The sequence below is a fragment of the Dermacentor albipictus genome, chromosome 10 (genome assembly GCF_038994185.2).
Source record: "Dermacentor albipictus isolate Rhodes 1998 colony chromosome 10, USDA_Dalb.pri_finalv2, whole genome shotgun sequence".
NCBI lineage: Eukaryota > Metazoa > Arthropoda > Arachnida > Ixodida > Ixodidae > Dermacentor > Dermacentor albipictus.
Window position 1 is genome coordinate 51222487 of NC_091830.1, and position 23350 is coordinate 51245836.

The 23350-nt window shown below is 43.7% G+C and overlaps 1 protein-coding gene across 4 annotated transcripts in view; it reads right to left on the reverse strand.

Annotated features, from left to right (window-relative positions):
• Positions 1 to 23350, reverse strand: part of Wdr81 (WD repeat domain 81) — a 98892-nt gene that overhangs the window by 12599 nt on the left and 62943 nt on the right. For 3 of the 4 annotated variants that reach the window (XM_070527433.1, XM_070527434.1, XM_070527432.1), the window contains exons 20-27: positions 19631 to 19841; positions 17125 to 17258; positions 15283 to 15402; positions 13957 to 14233; positions 12688 to 12849; positions 6036 to 6141; positions 3583 to 3734; positions 2452 to 2605 (exon numbers count right to left, since the gene is read on the reverse strand). In XM_070527433.1, coding sequence (XP_070383534.1) covers positions 2452 to 2605; positions 3583 to 3734; positions 6036 to 6141; positions 12688 to 12849; positions 13957 to 14233; positions 15283 to 15402; positions 17125 to 17258; positions 19631 to 19841 — 1316 coding nt within the window. The remainder of the gene's footprint in view (positions 1 to 2451; positions 2606 to 3582; positions 3735 to 6035; positions 6142 to 12687; positions 12850 to 13956; positions 14234 to 15282; positions 15403 to 17124; positions 17259 to 19630; positions 19842 to 23350) is intronic. The other variant, XM_070527435.1, reaches the window with a different exon arrangement.

Sequence of the window (23350 nt, forward strand, 5' to 3'; positions counted from 1 at the left end):
TGGGGTCTTACGTGCCAAAACTACAATTTGATTGTGAGGCATGCTGTAGTAAGAGACTCCGGCTTAATATTGACCACCTGCTCCTCTTGAAGTGCGAATGCAAGCATATTGCAGAGTTAAATGCAATGTGAGCAGTGTTTAGACAATGCTGCTAATACAGATCAATGTGTTCAAATGGATCACAGGTAGAACGCTAGCACTCCACCAAATCTGCCCCATGCCCCATGAGGATACCTGCTAAACATCAGACGATTGGCTTACATTTAGCATTATAGTTGCTAGACGTCATCACGTGCCGATTAGATTGGTGTCCTTAAGAAACTTCAAGAGGAGGCAAAACATCTCTCTCCTGAAAATTGAGTGACCCCACGGAAAGATTACGTCTTCCAAAGTTGCACAAGTAGCCACTCTATGCTTCAGTTTGTCAAGGAACTTCCTTGCACTTTTCCACGTAATATGGGTGTTTGACAAGTGATTTTTGATACTATAAGTGTGGCAGAATGAACACAACTGGTGAGGGCAACAGTCCTATCTTGTGTTGCTTTGCTGGTGTTTGCGCTGATCGTGTGCAGAGATAACGCTGCTGGAGACAAATATGCTCTGTTGAAACATTATCTAAGATACTAGTGACACCATCTGCCATAAACACTGCAACAAGAGAAATAAGTCTGTTTTTCACTCTGCCATCACTGCAGACAATGTGTTGAAGGGACACGCACAGATATTAAGTGGCTGTCATGAGTCAATAACTAAACAGGGAGAAGACAAAGAAAAAGAATAAGATAAAGAAATAGACCAAGAAAGCATGAAGTGTTGGAGGATGAGATAAAGAGAAAGTAGATGTGAGAAATGAATATATGAATGAAGAAGGAGTGGAAAAATGCATGTGGAGCTACGTGACCAACGCTGTGAAAGGACAATAGTAGAAAAGAGCAGAAGAGGGACAACCAGCAGGAGGAGGAGCTGGAGACGAGAGGGGATGGATGGCTTGTAGAGACGGCGGCAACTGCGTGTAAGCTGTGCTTCAGCTGCCGTGAGTTCAGCGTTAGCTGAGCGTGCGGCCTACCGGAGACCTCAGCTACAGGCTGACGGGGCTGTTTACCAAGACTCCCCACGGCTACGACCCGCAGGCTGGCAGAGTCGGCTGGGCGATTCGGGTGCCTAGGTCACCCCACCGTCCTGACCTTCTGGCCAGATCAAGCGCGGACTGGACGGCGGAGACAGCGACACCGAGTCCATGAAGCACTGGCGAGCCTGACGACTTTTCATCGGAAGCAGCGATGATGAGGCGATGTGGCAATGCTGGCAGGCTCAACATAAATGCTTTGAACTTACCAATACATCATGTCTGAGCACATTGGGGAATGTGTAGAATCAACTCACACTGTACATTGTTTTTTTTAGTTGCTTTCTTTTATATATGTTTTTTCATGTATAAATGTTTGTCTTACACATGCGACTTGTCCCTGTCCTTGGTTTGATGAAATTCATGACACTGGCTCATAAGACTGCCACGTTTAAAATTTATTCTGATCACTTATTCATGATCGCATAAATTCTGATGAGTCCTCAGCATGCGAACAAACTGTTTATTGCCTTCATTTCTTTTCGTAAGTCATGGTTTATAAGGTGCAGTGTAAAGGCGGTAACATGCCAAAACTATAAATACGCACTAGCTTGAGAAAAGTGTTTAATACTAGGGTGAAAGAGGAAGTTCATTGTTAAAAAACTATTAAAAGGATAATTTACATTTGGTTTGATTTGCTTTTGGCAGTATATTCTATTTGTATTTAACTCAGTCTCAAAAATTAATATGCTATTTGCACACTTTAAATTTACAGCAAGCAAAATGAAACAAAATGCAAGTGCATGCCTCTTACTACAGTCTGCACCGTGGCGAACCACACACACTTTGAAAAAGAGCCAAAAACACAGAAAACAGCACACACACCATTGCGCTTTTTATTAAGATGCCCTCTCTTTATGTTTACTGCGTTTGCCATTTCAAAGTCGCAATCCATAATCCACAAAAGCCCGTATGAAGCCAAATAGACTGACTTAGAATCTAACAAAACTTGGAATGGAAGAAAAGCTCAATCAAGGTCCCCCCAAAATACTCAAGCTGGAACAAGGAGACTGACCAAAGCCTTGGAGAAGATCAGTTGGTATACCGTAACGAGTAAGGCTGAATAGTGTGAGGGGAAGAAGAAGATGATCACATGGACAGGCGCTAACAAGCACTTGTCCCATGTATATCCTGGTTGTCCCTGTCTTCATTTCGTGCTACGATAGACATGCACTTGTTAGTGTCTGCCCTAGTTATAGTAACAGTCTTCCTTCCTTTGTTGCTTTGTTCGTCCAATGTTGATCACCACTTCATCCTTAACTTTCTGTAAATCTCTTTGCTTTCTTTGTTCTGAAAGTAGCTGATAACCATGCCTGCCAGCTCACCTCATCAGCAGGTTGATGTCATATTTGGGCGCAGCATCCGGTAACTCGCCGGCTGTCACCAGGTGGCTCTCCTCGCCGAGTTGAACGTCGATTCGGTTTCCGACCATGGCCACGTTTTTGCCAAACTCTCCACTCACAATGGCTTCGTCTTGACCTACGTGTGAAGTTGTTGCAAGAACACTCTACACATTTTATTTTGGTTTTAGTTTACCTAGGGAAGCCGCAAGAAAAAAATGGAATGCACAAACGCACTACAACTGTGCAATGAAGAACAATAACAGCAATTAAAACATACATTCTAATTTCGAAGTAGTACAATAAACAGTGCAAACAGGGGACAAACTGTGAATGGATAATGGTGGCACTGACTTATAAGTAATGCTTGCTGCGCAGCAACAAAGAACAAAGCACCAAACTGGTGCAACATTAATTGGAAGTTGGTGCTAGCATTGTCCATTTGTAGTCTTTGTCCTGTGTTTGCGTTGTTTACAGTATTATGTTGTCATGCCAACACACCCTGCCAGCAACCCCATTGCAGCTCATTTAGTGCATACAATAAACAGTTATTTGTCATTAAGTTATCTGATTCAATTTCCCACAGCAGCTTTCAACAGGTTAGCTTCACAAACACTGGCAACAGGAAAGCAAAGGTGGTTGCAAAAGTGAGAGTTGAGTTGAGTAAAAAGGATTCTTGGTGTTGCACAACTTTAAGCCAACATGCGATCTAAATGCAAGGATGAGCAGGAAGTTGAAGTTGCACAAGAATAGATAACTGGGCATTTTGGATCACGTTCATGTAGCAGCACAAAGAATGGACACCGAGAAGAAGAGATGACACAAGCACTGTCTTTCAACTGAGCGCTTCATGTAGACATGTGACAAATATGTACAAATCACAACAGGTCAAAACAATATATAGATGGAAAACAACCACTTGAACCATCAGTTAAAAGGCAGCATATATGCCATGCCGTCTCTTCTCGTTCGTGCCTGTTTTATACACTGCTGCTGCAATGAAGAGAGAAGTTAATTGCTTAGGCTACCGTTGTGATAGCTGCTATGAAAGTAGCAGAGATGGCAGGCTGTTTCATGCTGCAAATCCAGTCACAATATAGGTGTCCTGTGCCTTACCTGCTGAAGGCATACGGTAGTGGCCCTTCCTAAACTTTCGTGGGCCACTTGTGGCATCGGTTCCCGATTCGCTCATGGCAAGAGCCGAGTCGTGCGCGGCGCACAGCTCCAGAATCAGCTCGTGGTTGGTGAGTGTCTGCTCCATGTAGATACTGAAAATCGAAGAGAGAGAGAGACTTATGAAAGTTGCACATGACTTCGATTTGAAAAATCTTGCATCAAGTAACTGACATCACACACGAAATCGCCCCTCTTGAGCCTACCGTGGCTCAGCAATGCTCCGACATGGTCCACGTCGCGCGTCTTAAGTTGCATCATTCGCCCACCTCCTAACCAGCACTGAGCCGGTGCTTCAGCCGCCGGGGGTCATGTGACATGCTGACGAAGAAGTTGTTTTAATCCTGGTGGGAAGAAGACGACGCTCTGAACTTCGCGTGCTGTCTACCATGTTGTCAGCTGCAACAATTATTGTAAATATCTTGTAAATATGTTGTAAATATACGTCTGACTGTTTTAACCCCGTAACAATATGAAGTCTCGCACAGTGCATGCGGTTTGAATGACATGTAAGTTTAATGGTATTATGAGAGCTATATGTCAGTCGAATTAACTAAAGTCTACTGTATTACAGGGAAATCTAGTATTGCCCTTTTGTAATATAAGTTTCAAAAATGGTTGATTATATTGCAGCTAGTTAGCAGTTGCTGCAGCTTTTGTGGACTTAGCAGACACTTTTTTTCTTATGCGTGGTTAGGGCTTGTTGCTTGGAATGAGGACCAAATGTCGTGAATACCAAAGGCATGTTCTGCCAGAAATGGAAGGAATTCAGTGCATGCTATGAGGCCCTTTTTAACGTAAACATGGTCGCTTTACGACCTACTTTTTTTTAGCTTGCAATATAAATCAGGCCTGAAGGTGGTTCCTCATGTTGGAACATACTTCCTTATATGGACCTTTGGCAGAGATCACTAACTTCAAATAGTAAGACAGTTCATTGCAGAGGAGGCCTTAGCGTTGGATTAGTCACCTCCTGAGGACACAGACTACTAAACGTATAAAAACAATGATGTTAATGATCCCAGCAGCACTACCTACATGACCAAATTATGGGGAAAATGTTTTGAATGTTCCGACATCTCTAAGCTTGTCAGACAAGAAATCATGTGCTGATAAATTTGAAGGCAAAAGTGACTATTACTGGAGAACACATGCACTGACAGGCGAAAACAACATTCGAAAGTTTCCTTTGAAACTGACAGCTTTGAATCTTTTTGTGAACCTTACACAGTTGATAATGTTTGGCGCACTGTTTGGCATTGAAGTTTAGATTCTTGTGGACCAACCCAACTTGCTTGTGAAGCAAGCATATTCTTGGCACTTTCTTGGCCATATCTGGCCCTTGCACCAATAATATCCAGAAATTATCATCATGTCAAGCAAGCAATACAAAGCCTGTTAGCCACATTGAATAAAGAGAGACATGTTTTTCTAGGTATGATAATAAAGATGACTTTCCAGGTTTGACCAGGGAAAGGTCCACAAGGAGGACTATTCCCGGAGACTTATTTCTCGCCACATTGAAGTTTATGCAGCTTTTTGTTCTCTAGTGTGTATATGGGCTGATAAAGAGCCCTTTAAATATATTTTGGCTAATCTGTCTGTAGTAGAAGCAGAATAGGCTTTTAAAGGGGCCCTGAACATTCTTTGAACATAGTAATAAAACACTTCCAATCTGTTACAGAGGCTGCTGTGGACACGTGAGCTAAATATTACTGCATAGCATGCAGCAGGGAATTTGCGACCTCCTGTCAAAAACAGCGAATTCTTGCTTGCTCTCGCTTCTGAATAGCAGTCATACAGCATCACTGAAAGCAGCTGGCAGAACAATGCTATTGGCTGATTTTGTGATTGCGACAACATTTTCAGTAACACATATTTACTAACTTTTAGTTAAATAAATGAAACATATATATGTCTGTGACCTTGAAAACACAGAGAAATCATTTCATCTTCGCGCTGCTAGCTGCGTCTGCTGCCACATCTGCTGCTGCGTGCAGCAGACGCAACCTCTGAGGTATCAGCAGCGCGCTGCTAAGCATGGCCTACTGTGGCTGCCACGGGCTGCCGCGATGAGCCCCTTTGCCATATTTTGGTGTAGGGCGCCCGAATGCTCTCCTCCTTGCCCCCACACTGTGCACAAAGTGGGGGAGAGGGAGAATCCTCTTGGCTTCTCCTCTGCATAGATTCCAGCGCACTAGCGGAGACGAAGAGAGAGGGAAGGCCACGTATTGTTGCAATAACTTCACCAATACTTGAAGGATTCGGAAAATTTTTGTGGCACGAGATTCGTGAGACGACATCCTTCAACAGTGAGGCCACTCTACGATTAATTAGCAAAGTCTTCCAGTGTCCCTTTAAGGGTAAAATGGCAAGCTGTAGCTGCAATGCCTTACCCGCCAGCGAGCTTGCACAGTGGAATGTAGGTCATGAAAGCCAGCTCCGCAGTGAACACCTGCTTGACTTCTTCGTGGGCACGTTCGGGTATGTTGCGATCATCCCCTGCAAACAGGTACGATGCAAAAACGCAAGAAAGCCCGCTCAAACTTCCACACGCAGCAATGCACAATGCGTTGCTTTTGGTTCACCGCAGTCCTTGCACCACGAAGTGCTCACTCTTTTCTACCATTTGCACTGATTCCCGTCAAATAGTGTCCAGACTGTAGGTGGTAGACAATGAACAATGCAATACCTGTCTCGTATATTTAGTTCAATGACTGATGAAATCATTGGCTGACAAAATTTGCGAAGTTCATGGGCTACATTAAAGGGAGACGTCGACAAAGCCAATAAAGCTCGTGATTTCAGAAGTCGTGGCTTCAAGGTGTCGTTGAAAGTGCACGAGTGTCATGGCTATAACAATGAAAGCGTCTTCTTGCATTTAAACAGTTCGTATTTTCCTGTCCACAGTGCATGGTTTGCAGATAGAATGAATACACAGAATGAGTAAAAACACAAGAACGGTGAGTTCGCGAAAAAATGTAGCGCAGCTGACATAATCGCAAGAAGCTTTGCAGTGCTTAAGCAGTGTTCCACTTCATTGATTGATTGACTGATTCATTGGTTTGTTGGCGGATTGATTGATTGATTGACTGACTGACTAATTGGTGTCAATTTGCCAATGCACTCGCTGTGGTTGCTTAGTGGCTATGGTGTTGGGCTGCTAATGCGGAAACACCCACGTACTTAGATTTAGGTGCACGTTAAAGAACCCCTGGTGGTTCAAATTAATTCTGGAGTCCCTCACTACGGTGTGCCTCATAATCAAATCGTAGTTTTGGCACATAAAGCCCCACAATTTAATTTTAATTCTTTACTTTGCCAATGAGAGACCTAAGCTACGAGAGATGCAAACACATGCAGTGGAGGCTTTAGGTTACTAACCTCAATCAATCACATGGGGTTCTGTGACATGTGCATACACCTCAGTGAGCAAGCATTTTTTAAATATGCCCCCATAAGAGCGTGGCTGCTGAAGCCAGGAGTTATTGACCCCGCGACTTTATGTTCAACAGTACAGTATCATAGCCAATGAGCATCTGTGGTGGTAAAGAACCACCACAACCACTGTAGTTACATGAATTGCACGAGCAATGAATAATGCTGGCACATGTTGCATTGACACACTAGCATGCAAATACTGTCTGCGAGAAGTTGCAAGAAGCTTTCCTCTATTTACACAAACCATGTGGTAAAAGAGCTGATTCATCAAGCCAACAATGGCGCTTAACTAGTGTGCTTGTAGTGCTATACTAATGCATAACTCGTAACTTCCTGAAACAATGGAGACAAAACTAGACAACGAAAGCACGTGCCTGACAGCGTTACTATTGCGTACTAGCAAATTTAAGCACAGAAATAGAAAAGTAATGCAAATATCACTTCAGCATAATACTGTTCTACGGTTTTCAGGCAGGGCTGCAAGAACTATGCAGGTATTGTGGGCAAGAAAACTATCACTCCACGTATTTTGTAGTGAACTGGTTTTTGATATAAGATGTCTTCTACCAAATAACTTCTTCATATAGTATTAAAATTGCAATGTACACAGGTGATACTGAATCAAATTCTCTATTGTTTGTCAACACTGTTTTTTTTTTTGCTTATGTCATGTGATGTGCTATGTTTTGCTTGCAAACAGTGGTGGAAGCTGTGCAGAAGGTGTGGTCGCTCCACCAGTATTGTGGAGAATGAGTTCAGGTATGCAACAAGTTCCATGTTATCACTTCTTCCATGTATTAAGTCAATGTGATATGAGCATCGTGCCAAATTGCTCAACATATTGCAATGCCTTGCTATCAATGTGACATGCCTTATCTTTTTTTGTTGCAAAAGCAGGCAGCACATGAAGCTTTCACAGGTCATGCAGATCCAATAAACCCATACATCAAAGAAAGCAAAGCTGTATAAGGGAGTTCTTACAACCTTCTAAAGTTCTACTCCTGTATTCTACTATGTTCCTCAAGACTTCTATTCTAGAATGTTCCTCTACGCTTCACTTCGACAATAGAAAGTGTATGGCAGCACCACTTCTCAACAGAAGTGGTCACTCTCTCTCCTAATTTCGTACATTTAAAACTCGTGGGTTATGCCCTTGACAACACAAGCACATTTTTTGTGCAATAGCCAACTATAAATGAGAAAAGCATCAAGTGTAACATTACCCAAAGTGCTGTGAAAAAATGAAGTGGCAATCCTTCTATGGGGGGCCAAGGTGTTTCAATACATAATGCCAGGGTAACTATTATACTGCTCAATAGTTAGGTTGTTAGTTCAGTTCAGGCATTCAGTAGCACGACTGCCGACCTGTTGCACACCGCTGGTTTTTGAGAGAAACTAGATTCTTGGTTTTCTAAAAACTTTTGACTTCTACTTCCAACTCGAAGTTTCAGCAGTACCATTTCTCAAGCTGTGCGCTAGGCCCAGACCTGTAACTACATTAGCAAGCTTAAGCATGATACACTGCAGCTTAAAAGCAATGTGTCTGTAAGAGTGTGAGATTGCTGATGCAAACTAATCAATGCATTCAAAACAAAAACACAAACAACACACAAGTCTGCTGTTACACGGTGTCTGTATTCTCATGCCAAATGCATCATTAAAAAGAGTCATGGTGATGTTTTAAAATTAGCTAGCTCGTTGTAGAGACCATCCACAGCTTTCGCAAGTTACACATTAAACACACACATGCACTTAGATCCAGAAGACTGAACAGGACAAAGAACAGATGATGAGCAGAGACACACATACAGTAAAGCTCAGTCACTGGTTAAGTTTAACACTGAATGTAACACAGTAGCTACAAGAAACACCATACTGGAGCACGTCAGACTACTTCTGGCTCCACCAGTTTTTTATTGAGCACTCAAACCTCAGTACACAAGCATACCAGTTCCTCATCCTACTGGAACGCTGCTTCAATAAGGAATCGAACATATGACCCCAATTTCTGCAGTGGAATACTGTCGGAGAATGTCCAAATTAACCGAATGTCGAATTATCGAGGGCATAAAAAAAGCAATAAAGAAATGTTAACTAAATCAGCATGCATTTACTTATTGAATGAATCAACAAATCCTGTTTCTATTTAGCAGAAAAGCAGTGTGTATGTTGCAATTCTCGTCATTGCATGACAAAAAAGCGCTCGCAATGGAAAATGCCTCCCGCTTCCTTAATAGTGCTTTCGCACTGCTAGACCTGCATCTTTATCCCACACGTACTTTTCAATACTGCATATACATCTCGATAATTTATTCACTGGTGAGCAGGTCGCAACAGTGTCTACCTATCATAATGTAGCCGGCAGGTTTGGTGGTAACGTACGGGCCACGGTAGAATCGTTCTTCATTCTTGACAGCTTCCACCGCATTTGCAACATTGTGCATGCGTTGCACTGAGTCAAAATGAAACTACTGCCTGCTGACACGGCTGTGAACAAAACCGTGGTTGTCACTGATTCTATCATGGGTGGTGACCATGCATTTCTGAAGGCATGCAGCCAATGCAGATGAAGTCAAAACGGAACTACTGCTTGCTGCAACCGCTGCAGACGAAACTGCGATCGCTGTCAACCCTACCATGATGAATGGAGACTAGCGACTAGGCAGTTCTAAAGCCACGCAGACAGTGCGGTGTCATGTGCAGTGGTAAACGAAAGAATAAAGGCTACAAAGGCGCACGTCAACACAAAGCGTTCTTGTTGTTGCCGTATGGTTTCCACTAATGACTACGATGATGCGGACTCCACTGCTTCGTTTCGGTTAGACACTAGTGTTGCTTTTGTGTTGTACATTTACGGCACCCTCAGCTCGCTGCGCTTCCGAGAGTTGGCCAAATTTTAACCAGTGTGAGGCCAAACATGGCTGAACGGGAATTTGATGCCATTAAGTGATGCGTACGCCTAGCAGGACCAGAGGACGAGTTCGAAGTATCCGACTTTCTGGATTTACAAGGGTCGAATTAACAAGCTTTTGCTGGAAGCGAAATGTCTCAACATTCTGCTGCACAGAGAAACGCACACCCTGTTTGTACACATGATGGAAGGTGCCTTACGAAGTGGCATGACAACACTCGTGGCACATGGCAACATGCTGCACAAGTTAGCAGTTATTAAAAGCAGAAAGAAAAAAAAAAGGGAAGAGTTCAGTGATTCCTCTGAATTGGAACTCATTTACTGAGACAGCAGCAGAAGCTATATCGCAACGGACATTGCCATCTTCTCAAAAACAATGGCGTCCTCGCCTGTTCCAGTGTTTACCTCTCATAGCCTCCAAAATAAGTGCACTGTAGTCACCCCTTACAGAGTCTGCATGTCATGCAAGGCCCTGCTCAAATTACTAAGTACCTTAGCTGCACTAGTAGGTTAGCACATCCAGCTCCCAATTTTAGATTGCCATTGCGGCATGAGTTCAAATCCCAGAGGACGTGGTGGGCAAATTTTTGTTTTCCTGTTCCATATTGTGATGACAAAGCTGAGATTGAGGAGGTGGTCTGACAATAAAGTGAGGACGACTTGATGATGAGAACGATGGCGTAATGGAAAGAATGGACGGACAGATAGGCACAGAAAACCCAGTTTTGTGTTACTAACTTCTTTCGTACGTACAAAAGAAAACGGGCTGGCTGAACAAATGCAAGTTCAGTCAGTGAAGATAACAAATAAATACAGTGACCAGAGTATGCTAACACAAGCGTAGTATGAGGCAGCACAGAAGTTGGTAAGCAAGGTGGCATGAATACAAAGACACATAACACATTCACACACACACTCAAGGATAAATAAAACAAGCGAAGGTCAAGTTACACTTACAGAATACAGCATACATGAGGTCACAAACAGACAGACAGTCAGACAGACACTACCAATGGCTCATGGCGAGGAATCATAAGCAGTCATCATAAACAGAAGTCATTTTTACTGCTGAAAATTAGAAGCCTCACTTCCACAAGATTTTCATTTTAATGAAGAGATCAGCTGGAAGTGTTGATTCGATGATATCAAAGTCAACTGTGCAAAGTAATATCATGTATGAGTTTGTGCCACTATGGACAAAAGGATGTTGGGAGGTGAAGAGGATGTTGAAGTGTGTTGACGATCAGTGTGTTGGCAATCCCAGTTGCGTTGCACAGTCGTGTCGTTCGGTATTCCACTCAAACAAGGTTATCACTTGAAACATCACAACCAAATGACGAGAAGACAAAAAAAGACTCCAATCATCAAGACACTTCAACCTCCTCTTCACCTCCCTATGTCCTTCTGTCCACAGTGGCACAAACTCAAACGTGACAGTATGCTATGCGGCACGCAGACAAAGACACAAGAAAGTGAGAAGCAGAGACAAAACTTCCCATGTTGAAGTATTTTCAAGCACAGCTACAAAGACAACAGGTTTAGAACACGAAGGTGACAAGGACAAGTGCTTCTTTCTGCAACACCACTTTGTTCTTCGTGTTGCAGTATGCTATTCAGGTGTGCCATCAAGCAATGGAAGCTACAGCTTAAACCCCGTTTGAGCGATACTTCAGGCGACACGACCATGTGAGGGCAACAATCGATGAATTAGCAGTCATGTGATGTCATCGCTAGGTGCCCATCGCTTGGTTCTGGTAATCCAGGAATTGCCACTGAGTTGCCTGAAAGTGCCTCGAGTTGCTAGACAATGGGACACTGGCTTCCCCTACGCTTCCCCTACGTCATCGCTTCTCCTCCGTGTGTTGCAGTGGAGCGCATCTTCTCCTTCATAAGTGCAGCTCAGGGTGTTTTAGCTGCTCATTGCCACTGCATATCTTGTGCACATGAGTCAGAATAAACATTGATACTACATTTTTGGATTGAATGCATGATTGAAAGGTCACATAAACTTTTCCAATGTGGTGCCCCAGGAAGCGCTCATATGGCAAGACTCCACGTGCTTGGTAATGCAAGACGGGGTTGTCTGAGCTGCGACGTGTGGATGCTTGATCCCCGACACCACATCGTTGTAAAAACTGGCAAGAAAGGCCATGGTACAACTGTCATGAGTAGTTATTGCACTAACAGACAAATCAGAGATGAAACCTGAAAGCCCACTGATAACTGAGATGTTCGCCGACAAGAAGTGCCAAAGCATACGACTAAGTGTATGCTCTGCCTCCACAATTGCATCACCTGCAGCCACTGATTAAGTCTGGTCTCACTGGCAAACAAAATACTGAAGCGGTGGCAATCCCAGTTGCGTTGCACAGTCGTGTCGCGCTCGGTATTCCACTCAAACAAGGTTATCATTTGAAACATCACAACCAAATGATGAGAAGACAAAAACAAAAACAAATAAAGAGAACACGAATCACAGGACTGTCCACTAGCCCTCACACGAAGATGCGGTTGCAAAGGTGCAAGTTCCGCTTGACTGACTCCCCGTCCTGGCTCTACGGCACTGCACTCCGCACTCCGCTGGTGCAACAAGTCGGCAGTTTGAGGCTGCAGAGGGTGGGGGAGTGGCCGCGCCCCCACCCGGGCGCGGTGTGAGTTTTAGCAAAGTGAGAAAAGCCATATGTGTGGTCAAGCACCTTCTCTCTCCTCATAGGGGGGAGTGTGGGGGTAGGGCGGCGAGCCTCGGCACCGGAGCACAGAGGACAACTTGACTGGCGTGCCGATCCTCAATTCCTGGCCACCGGCTTCCCGCTTGATGGGAAGATAATCCTCTATCGATCGGCATAGCAGCTGCTCTTCTGCGGCGAGGAGGAGGCAGATCACCCACGGATTGCGGCAGACGCCCCTACGCGACCAACTTGCCAAAGTGCACTGTCACGCACTCGGCGCAGGATCGTCAGCAACACAAAAATAAACAATCACACGCGCATGTGCACACCCACACACATGTAGCAAGATACAGAACTCTAAACTGATAGGATTTTGCATCCGCGAGCCATACAACAGGGATGATGCAGTGGAAAACTCTGGATTAATAAAGGTCAAGTTAAGATGACAAATTACATATCCAAAGTGCGCTAAGCGTTACTGTTAACAGGAGCGCAGCTTTCGCAAGGAAATGAAGCAAAGACGACTGGATTTAAGCCACCGCTGTCAAAATAAAGAAAACAGTGCATGACGACACCTAACCCCACATTTGTATCTAGTGGAAGACCACACATAACAAGAATGTGCTTGCACTGCCCTGAACAAAAAAAAAAAGGAAAAAAAAGAGGGAGAGAAAACACTCTAGTCAATGTCAGTGCCATTGTTCTTCCATGAACAATAAATTAAGAAGATTAAGCTGCTTTACTTGACGTCATGAAGCTGCATAGTAGGCTTTGAGGGACGCCATAGTGGGGAACTCTTGGCTAATTACGACGATCTAGGGTTCTTTAACCCTGCAATAGTAGTGTTCCGACCCGCTGCCTTCTCAAGTTGTTAGTTGTGGATAGTTCAACGAACGAATTACGTTTTAAATAATTACTGTATTAATTTGGCTGCAACTCAAAAAACATTTAAAAGTATTTTTTTTTCTTTACAAATGCGCGCTTCGTGGTCATAAATAAAGATGAACAAGTTTATGCAATTTTTTTACGATGTGGAACTTTGTTTGGCATTACGGGATTAACGGTCACCCAAAGCATAGTACGCACGCGTTTTTTGCATTCCACCGCTACTGGAATGCAGCCGCCGTGGCTGGGGATTGAAACCATGACTTCGCTCTTAGCAGCAGAATGCCATAGCAACCAACATGGCAGGTCCAATAAACTGTACGAAGCTTCGTGCATTCAACGCAGGAAGGGGCCCCTCCCGCCCCGCTGAGGCAAGCAAAAGGAACAACACTGTCGTGAAAATTCCTTTACCTTTGTCCCCAGGTGCGGGGACCGGCGTCAGGTGCTGCACCGCAGAAAGGCCGCCCGCCGGTGGAAAGGCACGGTTGAAGGACGCGAAGAAGCGCCGCAGAAGCACTGACAGGTGCCGTCGGGACATCTGGAAGCCGATGCGCAGACCTACGAGGTACAGCGTGTCGGCGATCTTCCGTGTCAGGACCTGGCGGCTGACCACCCCGCGCGGAAAGCAGTGCTGAAGCGATGAGGCCAGTTGGACCAGCGGGTACAGTATGTTCTTCAGCACCACCTCCTTAAAACGGGGCAGACCAAAGAAAGGCAGGCATCCACAGTATGTATTCAGAAATATAATGCGAGCTGCCTTGTTACTTTATTTTTCTTCTAGACTGACAGTGTGTGATGCTCAAATGGGAAGAGCTAAATTTTTTAAGACAGTGCACTGAAAAAAGCATGTTTATAATTGTGTTTTTGTTTTTGATCCTTGCAGTGTAATGCTAGTGACAGCATGCTTCAAATAAAATGAACTAAAGTTTGTTCTTAACATCACAGGGCCATAACCACTGTGCCACCACGATGGGTAGGCAACACTTTGCTCTCGGAAAATATGTGATAATCACTTGTTAATTGGGATTTGCTAAGTTGCAAGTGTTGCAAGATTTTTCTCACACACTGTGCAGAAAACAAAAGGATACAAAACACAAATGCATGAACAATGAGACAAATAAACAAAGACAAACAGTAATTCATCAAAATGTCTAGAGTGGCCCTGATCATCACAGTACGTAGACAGCTGCACAGATCCAACAACAGCAATCAGTGCTATTCTGCAAACACAAACAGAGGCATAAAAAATAGGTTGAGAAAAACTGTTTGACAAAATCTCTGCCTCATTTAAGTGTTGCTGTAAAGACAATGCCATGTAAAGTTCAAAAGGAATTAAACACAACAGGAAAACGTTAAATAGAACACTTAATATATGCAATTACTCGAGAGTACCATGTCACGTTGCTAAGAATCTGTTCGCTAAAGGTGACGCGGACTCTGATCTAAGTGTTATGAAAGCCTAAAATTACGCCGACGTCAAAGGAACTGCAGATGGTGGAAATGAAAGTATGCAGACTAGTTAGCCCTAAATTGATTTGTTACATTCTGCCAGCACTGTAGAGGTATCTTTTCAAGAATACAAGTAGGTGCAAATGGCTTTGTCCATCTTTTTAACACCGATGCTTCTCATCAACTCTTTCAATGAATAGGGCCCAGTCAGCGGCAGCTTTTCAGCAGCGTATCTCACATTGAAATGCAGTCCCTGACACCAAGCAGAAAAAAAGTTCGAGTGCTCACCTGAAGCTGGCTCATGAGGGTCGTGTCGGACAGGAAAGGAAGCACGTGTTTGACCATCGTGACGGCTCCGATGAGCCCGGCTTCGAGGTTGTCAGTCAGGTGCTTCTTGCACATGCACAGCTGACACAGGACCACACAGAAAGAAGGCATACAGCTCGAGCAAGCCCGATGCATGCAAAGGCATCGCTCTTAGATAATGTAGGGTGCATGCCCTATATAACACCATATACGGTGTAACTTAGGTGCACAACCTTAAAAGGTGTAATTTGATGAATAAACCCATATAAAATCTATATTACACCAGCTCTTAGATAATGCAGGGTGCATGCCCTATTGAACGCCATAAGGGGTGTAACTTGGGTGCACAACCTTAAAAGGTGTAATTTGATGAATAAACCCTTCTGAAATCTATATTACGCCGGTTAAAAGTGTAGTCTAGAGAGCTGCACCCTTCTGACTGCACCCTCTATACTCCGTTTCGTATTTGGCAGGCAACGCTATGGAACCTAGGCAAATAGTGAGGTCATAGAAGTCCCACTCCGTGCGTTTTGCAGTGGAGCTGTTTTTAATCTGTGATGCTGTCTGTGAAGTAAGTACTTCAAATATTACAAGTACAACTTGTGAATGCAGGGTTAGGTCAAATGACGTATTGTTCATGCACCTTTGCCCTTCCATTATACGACATGCTATGCTTTGGTCATGAGCGCAATGTTTTGCTGTGGTTGCTAGTCGCAGAAGCATCACGGTCTTCTTCACGGTCGATGGTAAATAGATGTGTGACACCAATCACGTAATAACTGCGTCATCTTTTCTGACATAAAAGTAGGAGGCTGAATGTTACATTGAATAACATGATGCACATCTGCATCTTTCTTTCATATACGACTATTTTTGGGTTGCAAATGTGGGCAGTGAGAGAAGGTTCTAGCCTTTGGAGCATTGCCTGCTATGTATGAAACAATGTGACAATATTTCACCCTTTAGGGTGTAACGAAGTCTTATGCCCTTTTGGGTGCAATTTTGCCATGCACAACAGGCACTTTACCTCCACGTACCTAGTACTTTGTTATACTGTGTCATGCAGAGACTAGCACTGCATTTATAGCAGAAAAATATTGAGCACTAAGTGCTATAGACAGAGGACTCCACACAAGATTGACTGACTGTTGGTGATGATACACCCATATAGGGTACAGTTTTTAAGATAAGCTTACAACAGTAAAACATGTGAGGAATAACTGCAATTTTTATCCCTTTATTGATAGGTAAAAAATCATGACAAGGTGGCTTAGAATATATTGTAAAACTGGTTTACAATATACTCATATGAGCTTGTAAGGCAAAGCTGCACGTAATATCTGCATTAAGATGATATAGTCAGTTCTTTTTTAAATGTGACAGTGTAACTGAAGGTGGGCTTTATTCAACATATGCATGTCCTTTAAGTTCGCTTTTACAACAAACAAAACTACACCGTTATGCCTTGTACAAACATAGAATAATTCTTAAAAAGCAGCATTATTGCAGTGTTACTCTGTCTCTAAGGAAAGTATTTCCATGCATGGAACATGCTGAAACATAGCATTGTACATAAGGACATGCTGCAGTCAAGCTTAGGTCAAGTGTAGCGGCAAAAAGAAACATTTCTGTCCAAGAAATTTTTCCTTCAACAGGCTACACCATCTGGTGTTGTCACAATGCATAGAGCAATAAACCATACCATCTTCAGGACTGTATTGATGGTTGGAGCTCCTATGGACAAGCCAAGTTAGTTTTCCATATGGAAAGGATTAGAACGACATAATGGCTCACGCTTGAAAATTAAGGAAACAGCGCACATACCAGTTCGACAGCATGGGGCAGGTACTGGCGTGTGATGAAGCTCTCCCCGTAAAGCATCGCCAAGTTGGACAGTGTCTCGAGAACCTTAGCAGCAGTTTGGTCCCCAATCACACCCTGTTCGAAAAGGCTCACATCTAAAAACGAAAAAAAAAAATAAGGTCTATGTGAACATTAGCGAAAAGAGATGATCAAGAGGACACTGAAGCAGAACCGCACAAACACTGTTACTCTTAAGTTTTTCAGCCACAGCACTCAAACTCCAAGCATGCTCGCATTAGTTTCTGTTGGGGGCGGGGGTTGCTTAAGTTTTCAGTTTTAATTTTGGACCACCTAAAAATGCCTAGCTTCAGATATTGCAGATATACAGCATCCTTCAGAAAAATTTTACATTTGAAGTACAAGTGGACTTGTCCCAAAGAGCTCCCTAAAAGGGACGTCCCTGGTACTGAGACTCAAAGAAATGTCTACATCTGAATAAATAAAAACTAAATAAAGCACAGAAATGCTGCCATTAGCTCTCACCAAAAAGGATGCTGGATGGTCCCCATCGAGTCCAAATTTTAGGTTGGTGATAATACCTGGCACATGAACAATGCTAAATAACAAACACATGCTTATTCGCATTGTTAATATGCAACCGTGCTATTGCTGCCATCACATGGGATTGGCACGTAGGATTGCTAGCTGTGGGACCGCCAAGCCAAGCTTACTAGCCAAAACACACATGCGCTTCCAGAATGTGCCGTTTCGAGTCACTCTCGTTGAGTATGTGACATTTTGAGTTGCGAGTAAAGAAATATTGGCTTCACTGCAACCAATATTGTCTAGAATGTTGCATTTAGAGTTACATTATAGCAGTAGAATACTAATCAAAATAAAGCATGGCCCACCAAATTTTAGATTTGCTTTGTTACATCCGTGTTATGTGGAGGTTCATGCACAAGTAAACAAATAGAGTGAAGCTGTTAGTGTTTGTGTGCCTGTGTGCAAGCATTTGTATGTCTCCCTCTTGGTCCATGTTTCTTACAGCAATGTGTCACTTTTCAATGTCACTCCAACAAGGCCAAGCTTCCATCCCAGTCAAGCCATAACTAGGGGCACGCGAATAGTAAATTTGGCGCCTGAACAGAAGATGAATTAAACAGAACCAGAAGCAAATTGAATCAGATCAAATGCTTTTTAAATAATTAACAGCTGTTTTCATAATTATTATGAAACCAAGTACACATCCTAGTATCCGTAACATCACCAAGTTTCTGTCATTGTACATTATGAAGAGTTGCTTATTAAAAGCGCAAATGGAGCATTAGGAACAAATAAGCAGTTTCCTTGCATGCCCAGGACTATTCAGATAACGTGAATTATTGGTGTATAGCGGGTAAAGAATGGCTTCCTGAGCGACGTGGCCTGCTCCACATCTTAAGTGTTATATTTTGTGCCTATGCTGCACTTGCCGGAATGAAATTTATTGTACTTTTGCTCCAATTTTATGTTTAAATGTAGACACAATTAGCATTTTGAAACATTTGAAATCTATTAGAAAAGTATTCATATCCACTAATAGTGACTATTCATTTTGAAGAATAAGAATCCACTAGGAAGCGAATAGGGTACTACAGTCGACTCTCACTAGTACGGACCCTGATAATCTGATAAAAAGCGTCCGTTTTATCTGAAGTCCGTAATATCCAAAACACCTCACTTCCGAAACTTTTGTCACAGTGTCTTAACAATTTTATTGCAAGAAGTGAATGACGAATGTCCAAAGTAAAAAACAAACAAATACAGTCGCCGTTTTGCCCAAAAGGCAAAACATCAATTGCGATAGCAAATTAAGCAAAGTAACCGCAGCAGCAGCAGCGAGCAAATTGACTTATTGACTTTTGTGCTGCCTCGCGTTTCAATGCAGTACTAACGTCGAAAGCACAGCACTACGAAGATACCGGCACTGGATACACTTTGTCCACATCGCAGATCACTTTCAAGATACGGTGCATGTGCGGGTGAGCAATTTGTCCACATTGCAGATTGCTTCCAAGATACGGCGGCCACACCGTCAACAGCAACCGCCAGAGTAGAACCCCTCTCTGTCGCCTGCCCCCTCCCTCCGTGCCTCGCACACGAAAGAAGACGGCGCGTTTCCACCCAGCCTTCTTCCTTCACGTGCGCGATATTGAGCCACGATAGTCGGATGACCCTTGCAAGTCAGTTGTCAGCCCGTGTCAACATGGCAAAAGTATGCTTTATACGGCCGATTTTGAAAAAGATTGCCGCTACTTTCGTCCGCTGTAGCCGATAGTCCGTTGTAGCGCAATCCATTAAAAGCTAACTCTGGTGCACTAATAAAATAGGTAGAACAAATTAAGGCCGAACTATGGTCCATTATATCCAAAAGTCTGTTGTACGCGAGTCCATTCTAACGAGCGCACAATTTGTTATTCAAAAGTTCTGAATATTCGCACATGCCTAATAATGACCGACGATGGTCACCGATCACCCAACTTACCGCCCTCGAGCAGTGGTCCCTTGGCTGGGCTTAGCTGCTGGGGCCCCATGTAGCAAAGTGTCAGCATCCGCAGCAGGTTCCGGCTGAGGTGCTTGGCCGTTAGGACGGGGCCGAGCCGATGCGCAAGCCACACTGCGCTCTCCGAGGCTATGTCGCTGAGGCTGCAGCCGCCGCTTTCGGTAGCTTCCGAGGGAGTGACCTCGTACGCCTCCTGTTGAGGCAAAGTGTAAAGTTTCATGTGGTAAACCTTTCTGGTCCAATTGATTCCTGCACAAGCGTTTAAAGACTGCAATGTGGGTCCAACCTTTCGGACAAATGCTAGACGTGGACTGAAATCTGCATCGAGGGATCTCCCGCTGGCATAATGTAACAGCTCTACACTAACCCTATTTGTTTTTGTAACTTATCAATTGTCCGAGTGGTGCTGCACTCATGTTACCACCAGAATCGGCCAAGCCGAACACATCATCGAGGAGGTTGGCGATGACGACAAATCGCTTTTATTGCAAGGTTAATTAATATGTGGGCCCCGACACCACTCACATTTGTTGCGGAGTCACTAAAGAAGCGCAGAACATAAAATGCTGTGAACTGCGCAGAAGGCAACGTGATGTTGTTTGCAGACAGAGGTCATAAGGAGCTGCCTGAAAGTGATGATAATGAAGAGTGAGTGAGAATGAATTTATGCTCTGTGAAGGTAAGTTTTGCAGGTTTTGGCTTTTTCCGATTGCTCTCTCTCTCACTTCTTTTTTAATGTTTCCCATTTTTCTTTTTTCTTGAGCATCAGACATGTCTGCATGCTTCTGTCTTACTGTGAAAGCATAAAAACTGGGTGCACGATGGCACATTAAAATTGGGTAAATGGAACACATAATCTAAGTACACTTCATGATGCCTGTCACTGCTTCTGCCTGAAACTTCGAGAAGTTACACTTCAATTAAAATAAGACAAACAGTTAAATTCTATGCTTTCTTCGGCCTTATTGTATGTTGGCTTTATGTGGTCATTATCTACAATATGCTAGTGATATCTCTAATTTTAACCACGTATATCCAAGCAACCCACTTGAATTAGCTCAACAGTGCTCAGTCAATTCTTCCTAATCGCTCATATAACATTAGTGTAACTACCCTGAAAATGCAACTAAGCCTTCCTACCCTAGCCTCTCACTGGGAGATAGTTTATCTCTGCTTTTACAGTTAAACACCACCAGTTCTCAGTTAAGTTTATGGCTAAACCTCGATATAACGAAGTTCTCAATATAACAAAGTATTAAACTTTCTACAACTTCTTGTCCATAAAATAGCATGCATTCATATCTTCAATACAACGAAGTGTGTTTATACACAATTTCAATACAGTAGAATTCCGTTATTTCGACTCCGGTTAATTCGACTTCTCGACCGGAGGTCCCAGCCGGCGGCCGTACACTTTTGTGGGCCCAAGCTTCTGTTATTTTGATCTCAAAATTTACCTTCGCCAAATAATGCGAACTTGACTGCTAAGCTTCGGCGCAAGGCAGCAGTGTTACACCGTGAAGCAAATGCAATTTGCTGCGGTGAAGAATTTGTTGGTGGGCCATTGTCATGAGACATATGTTTCTTAATTATACAAGCGCATGCACGCAGTCTCCAGTCACAGTACAAGCATCTAGATGCCTAATAAGCATACTGGCAGCCATTCAGAGTTGTTTCTGATGTTTTTGTGTCAATTTAAGTCCTTGTTTCGCCTGCCATGCATGCTTCATATACAGGCCCGTTAATGGGCCTGGTACACGTTCCTTAAAGGGACACTAAAGGTAAATACTGAGTCGACGTGGACTGTCTAAATATTATTCCAAAAACCTCGCAATGCTTGTTTCGTGCCAAGAAAAGACTTAGTTTTAGGGGATATTGCATCTGAAGAGTCCAAATACCGTTTTCGAAATTCAAATCTCCCGCCACCCAACCAGGGGAGTGGTGATGTTGTATACACCCTTTGGTGCCATATGCGAGTAAAATGGCGCCTGACAGACGGTGGTACTGAACCAAGACAGAGCGCCAAGGCGGTGAATTCGCGCTGCAGCTGCTTTATGGTCAAGTAGCATAGACCATTTGGGCATCTCGTGACATTACATGGAAGTTGAATTGTCTGCTGCTTGCAGTTTGTGCGATTTCCGCGAGCCAGCAAAACCAGCGTGGCACTATGCGATAACGAAACTACTGAAGCGCAAAAGCGTGAGCGGCACTGAGTTGAGCTAAAATGAAACTTTTCAACCACATGGGTTGTTGTCTAGGGTAATTTCAATGAGTTCTTTTTCTAAAAATGGAATAGAACTGGACAAGTAGCATTATATTTCATCTTATAATACAATCAAGGATGTTTTTGCAATGAGTTGTTGAGTACTAGTGACAGAATTTAACTGAGGAGTGCTTTCATCATCAGGCAAGTGCTTAAATGTTGCAGGGGAGTCTCCTGTCATGTCCTGCATTTACCTCAATTTCTTGATTATGAAGGCTCTGTTCACGATAATAATGACGCCTTAGAGATTCTCGAACACTAATCTGCCACTTTAGATTAGCTTAATATATCTCTTTAGTGTCCCTTTAATTACACATGTGCGCACATGCTGAGCACAGTGAAGCAGATAAAAACCATCTGTGTTTTGGGAAAGCTAGCGGCAAAATGAAAATACTCTGATAGTCGAGGGGATGTTTGAAGCCAACGAAAGAGCGGGGGTCTATCTCAAACTCTGAAGGCTTGCCAGTAAACTTATTAGGTGTCTCGGCACTCGTACTGTGACCACAGATGGTGCATGTGCATGTGTACATTAAGGAACATGTGTTATGTCGCGCAACAGTGGCAGCTTTTTCTGCTTGGTATGCTTCACCGCATAACAAAACTGCATTGCAGCGAAGCTAACTTTAAAGGCACTACGGCCAAGTGAATTAACGGCGTGTTTTTGGCGTTTCTTTCTGCCTTTTGTTTCGACCTGCTGGATAATTCGACCAGTTAGGTTGGGAGTTGATTGTAAAGCGAAATTTCACTGCCGCCACGAAGGAATACTGAGACAATAAATGGCAACTTCCGACGATGCAGATGGTAAAATGTTTGACCTACAAGCGGCTGCTTGTGAATTCCTCTCAAATCGTGCGCCGTGCAACCAAGAGCAATCAGGGAAGCCAAGCAGCGTGATGTTCTGGATAAAGCACAAGTGCGATAAGGTCCTATTGCGCCCGTGTGCTGTAGGCTTTAGGTGCGAGTGAAAGCACGCTAAGGTGAGCCGAGAGGGATGGTGGCTTCGTGAGTGTCGTCTTGCATGAGCAAGGAGAAAGATGGGGAGGGAAGCGGGCTTGCGGTAGCACGATCAAGTGTGCTGAAGAGAGGAGGGGGAGAAAGCAAGGCACTGGTTGGCGCACGTCTCCTTTTTCAAATGCAGCTGAGTATATATGCAGCCCATGTTCCCCACTTTAGATGTAATCTGCCGCATGTACAAGGGTTGGAGTGTGCCGAGATAGCGTGGCATCATGTTTACTGTGTCCCCTCGCATTTAGTAATAGAGGCTGTGTGATCTCAAGTTTTGAAGATGCGTTGAAGCGAAAGGTAGGTGAAGCATTCGTGATAGCATCGTCCCACTGCTGGCAACACTATCAGCCACGGGGCAGGAATGGACGCGAATGCATAGCTGGCTTTGCTTCATACCGCCGACGCGAAGATACCATTGACACAGAATGAAACCG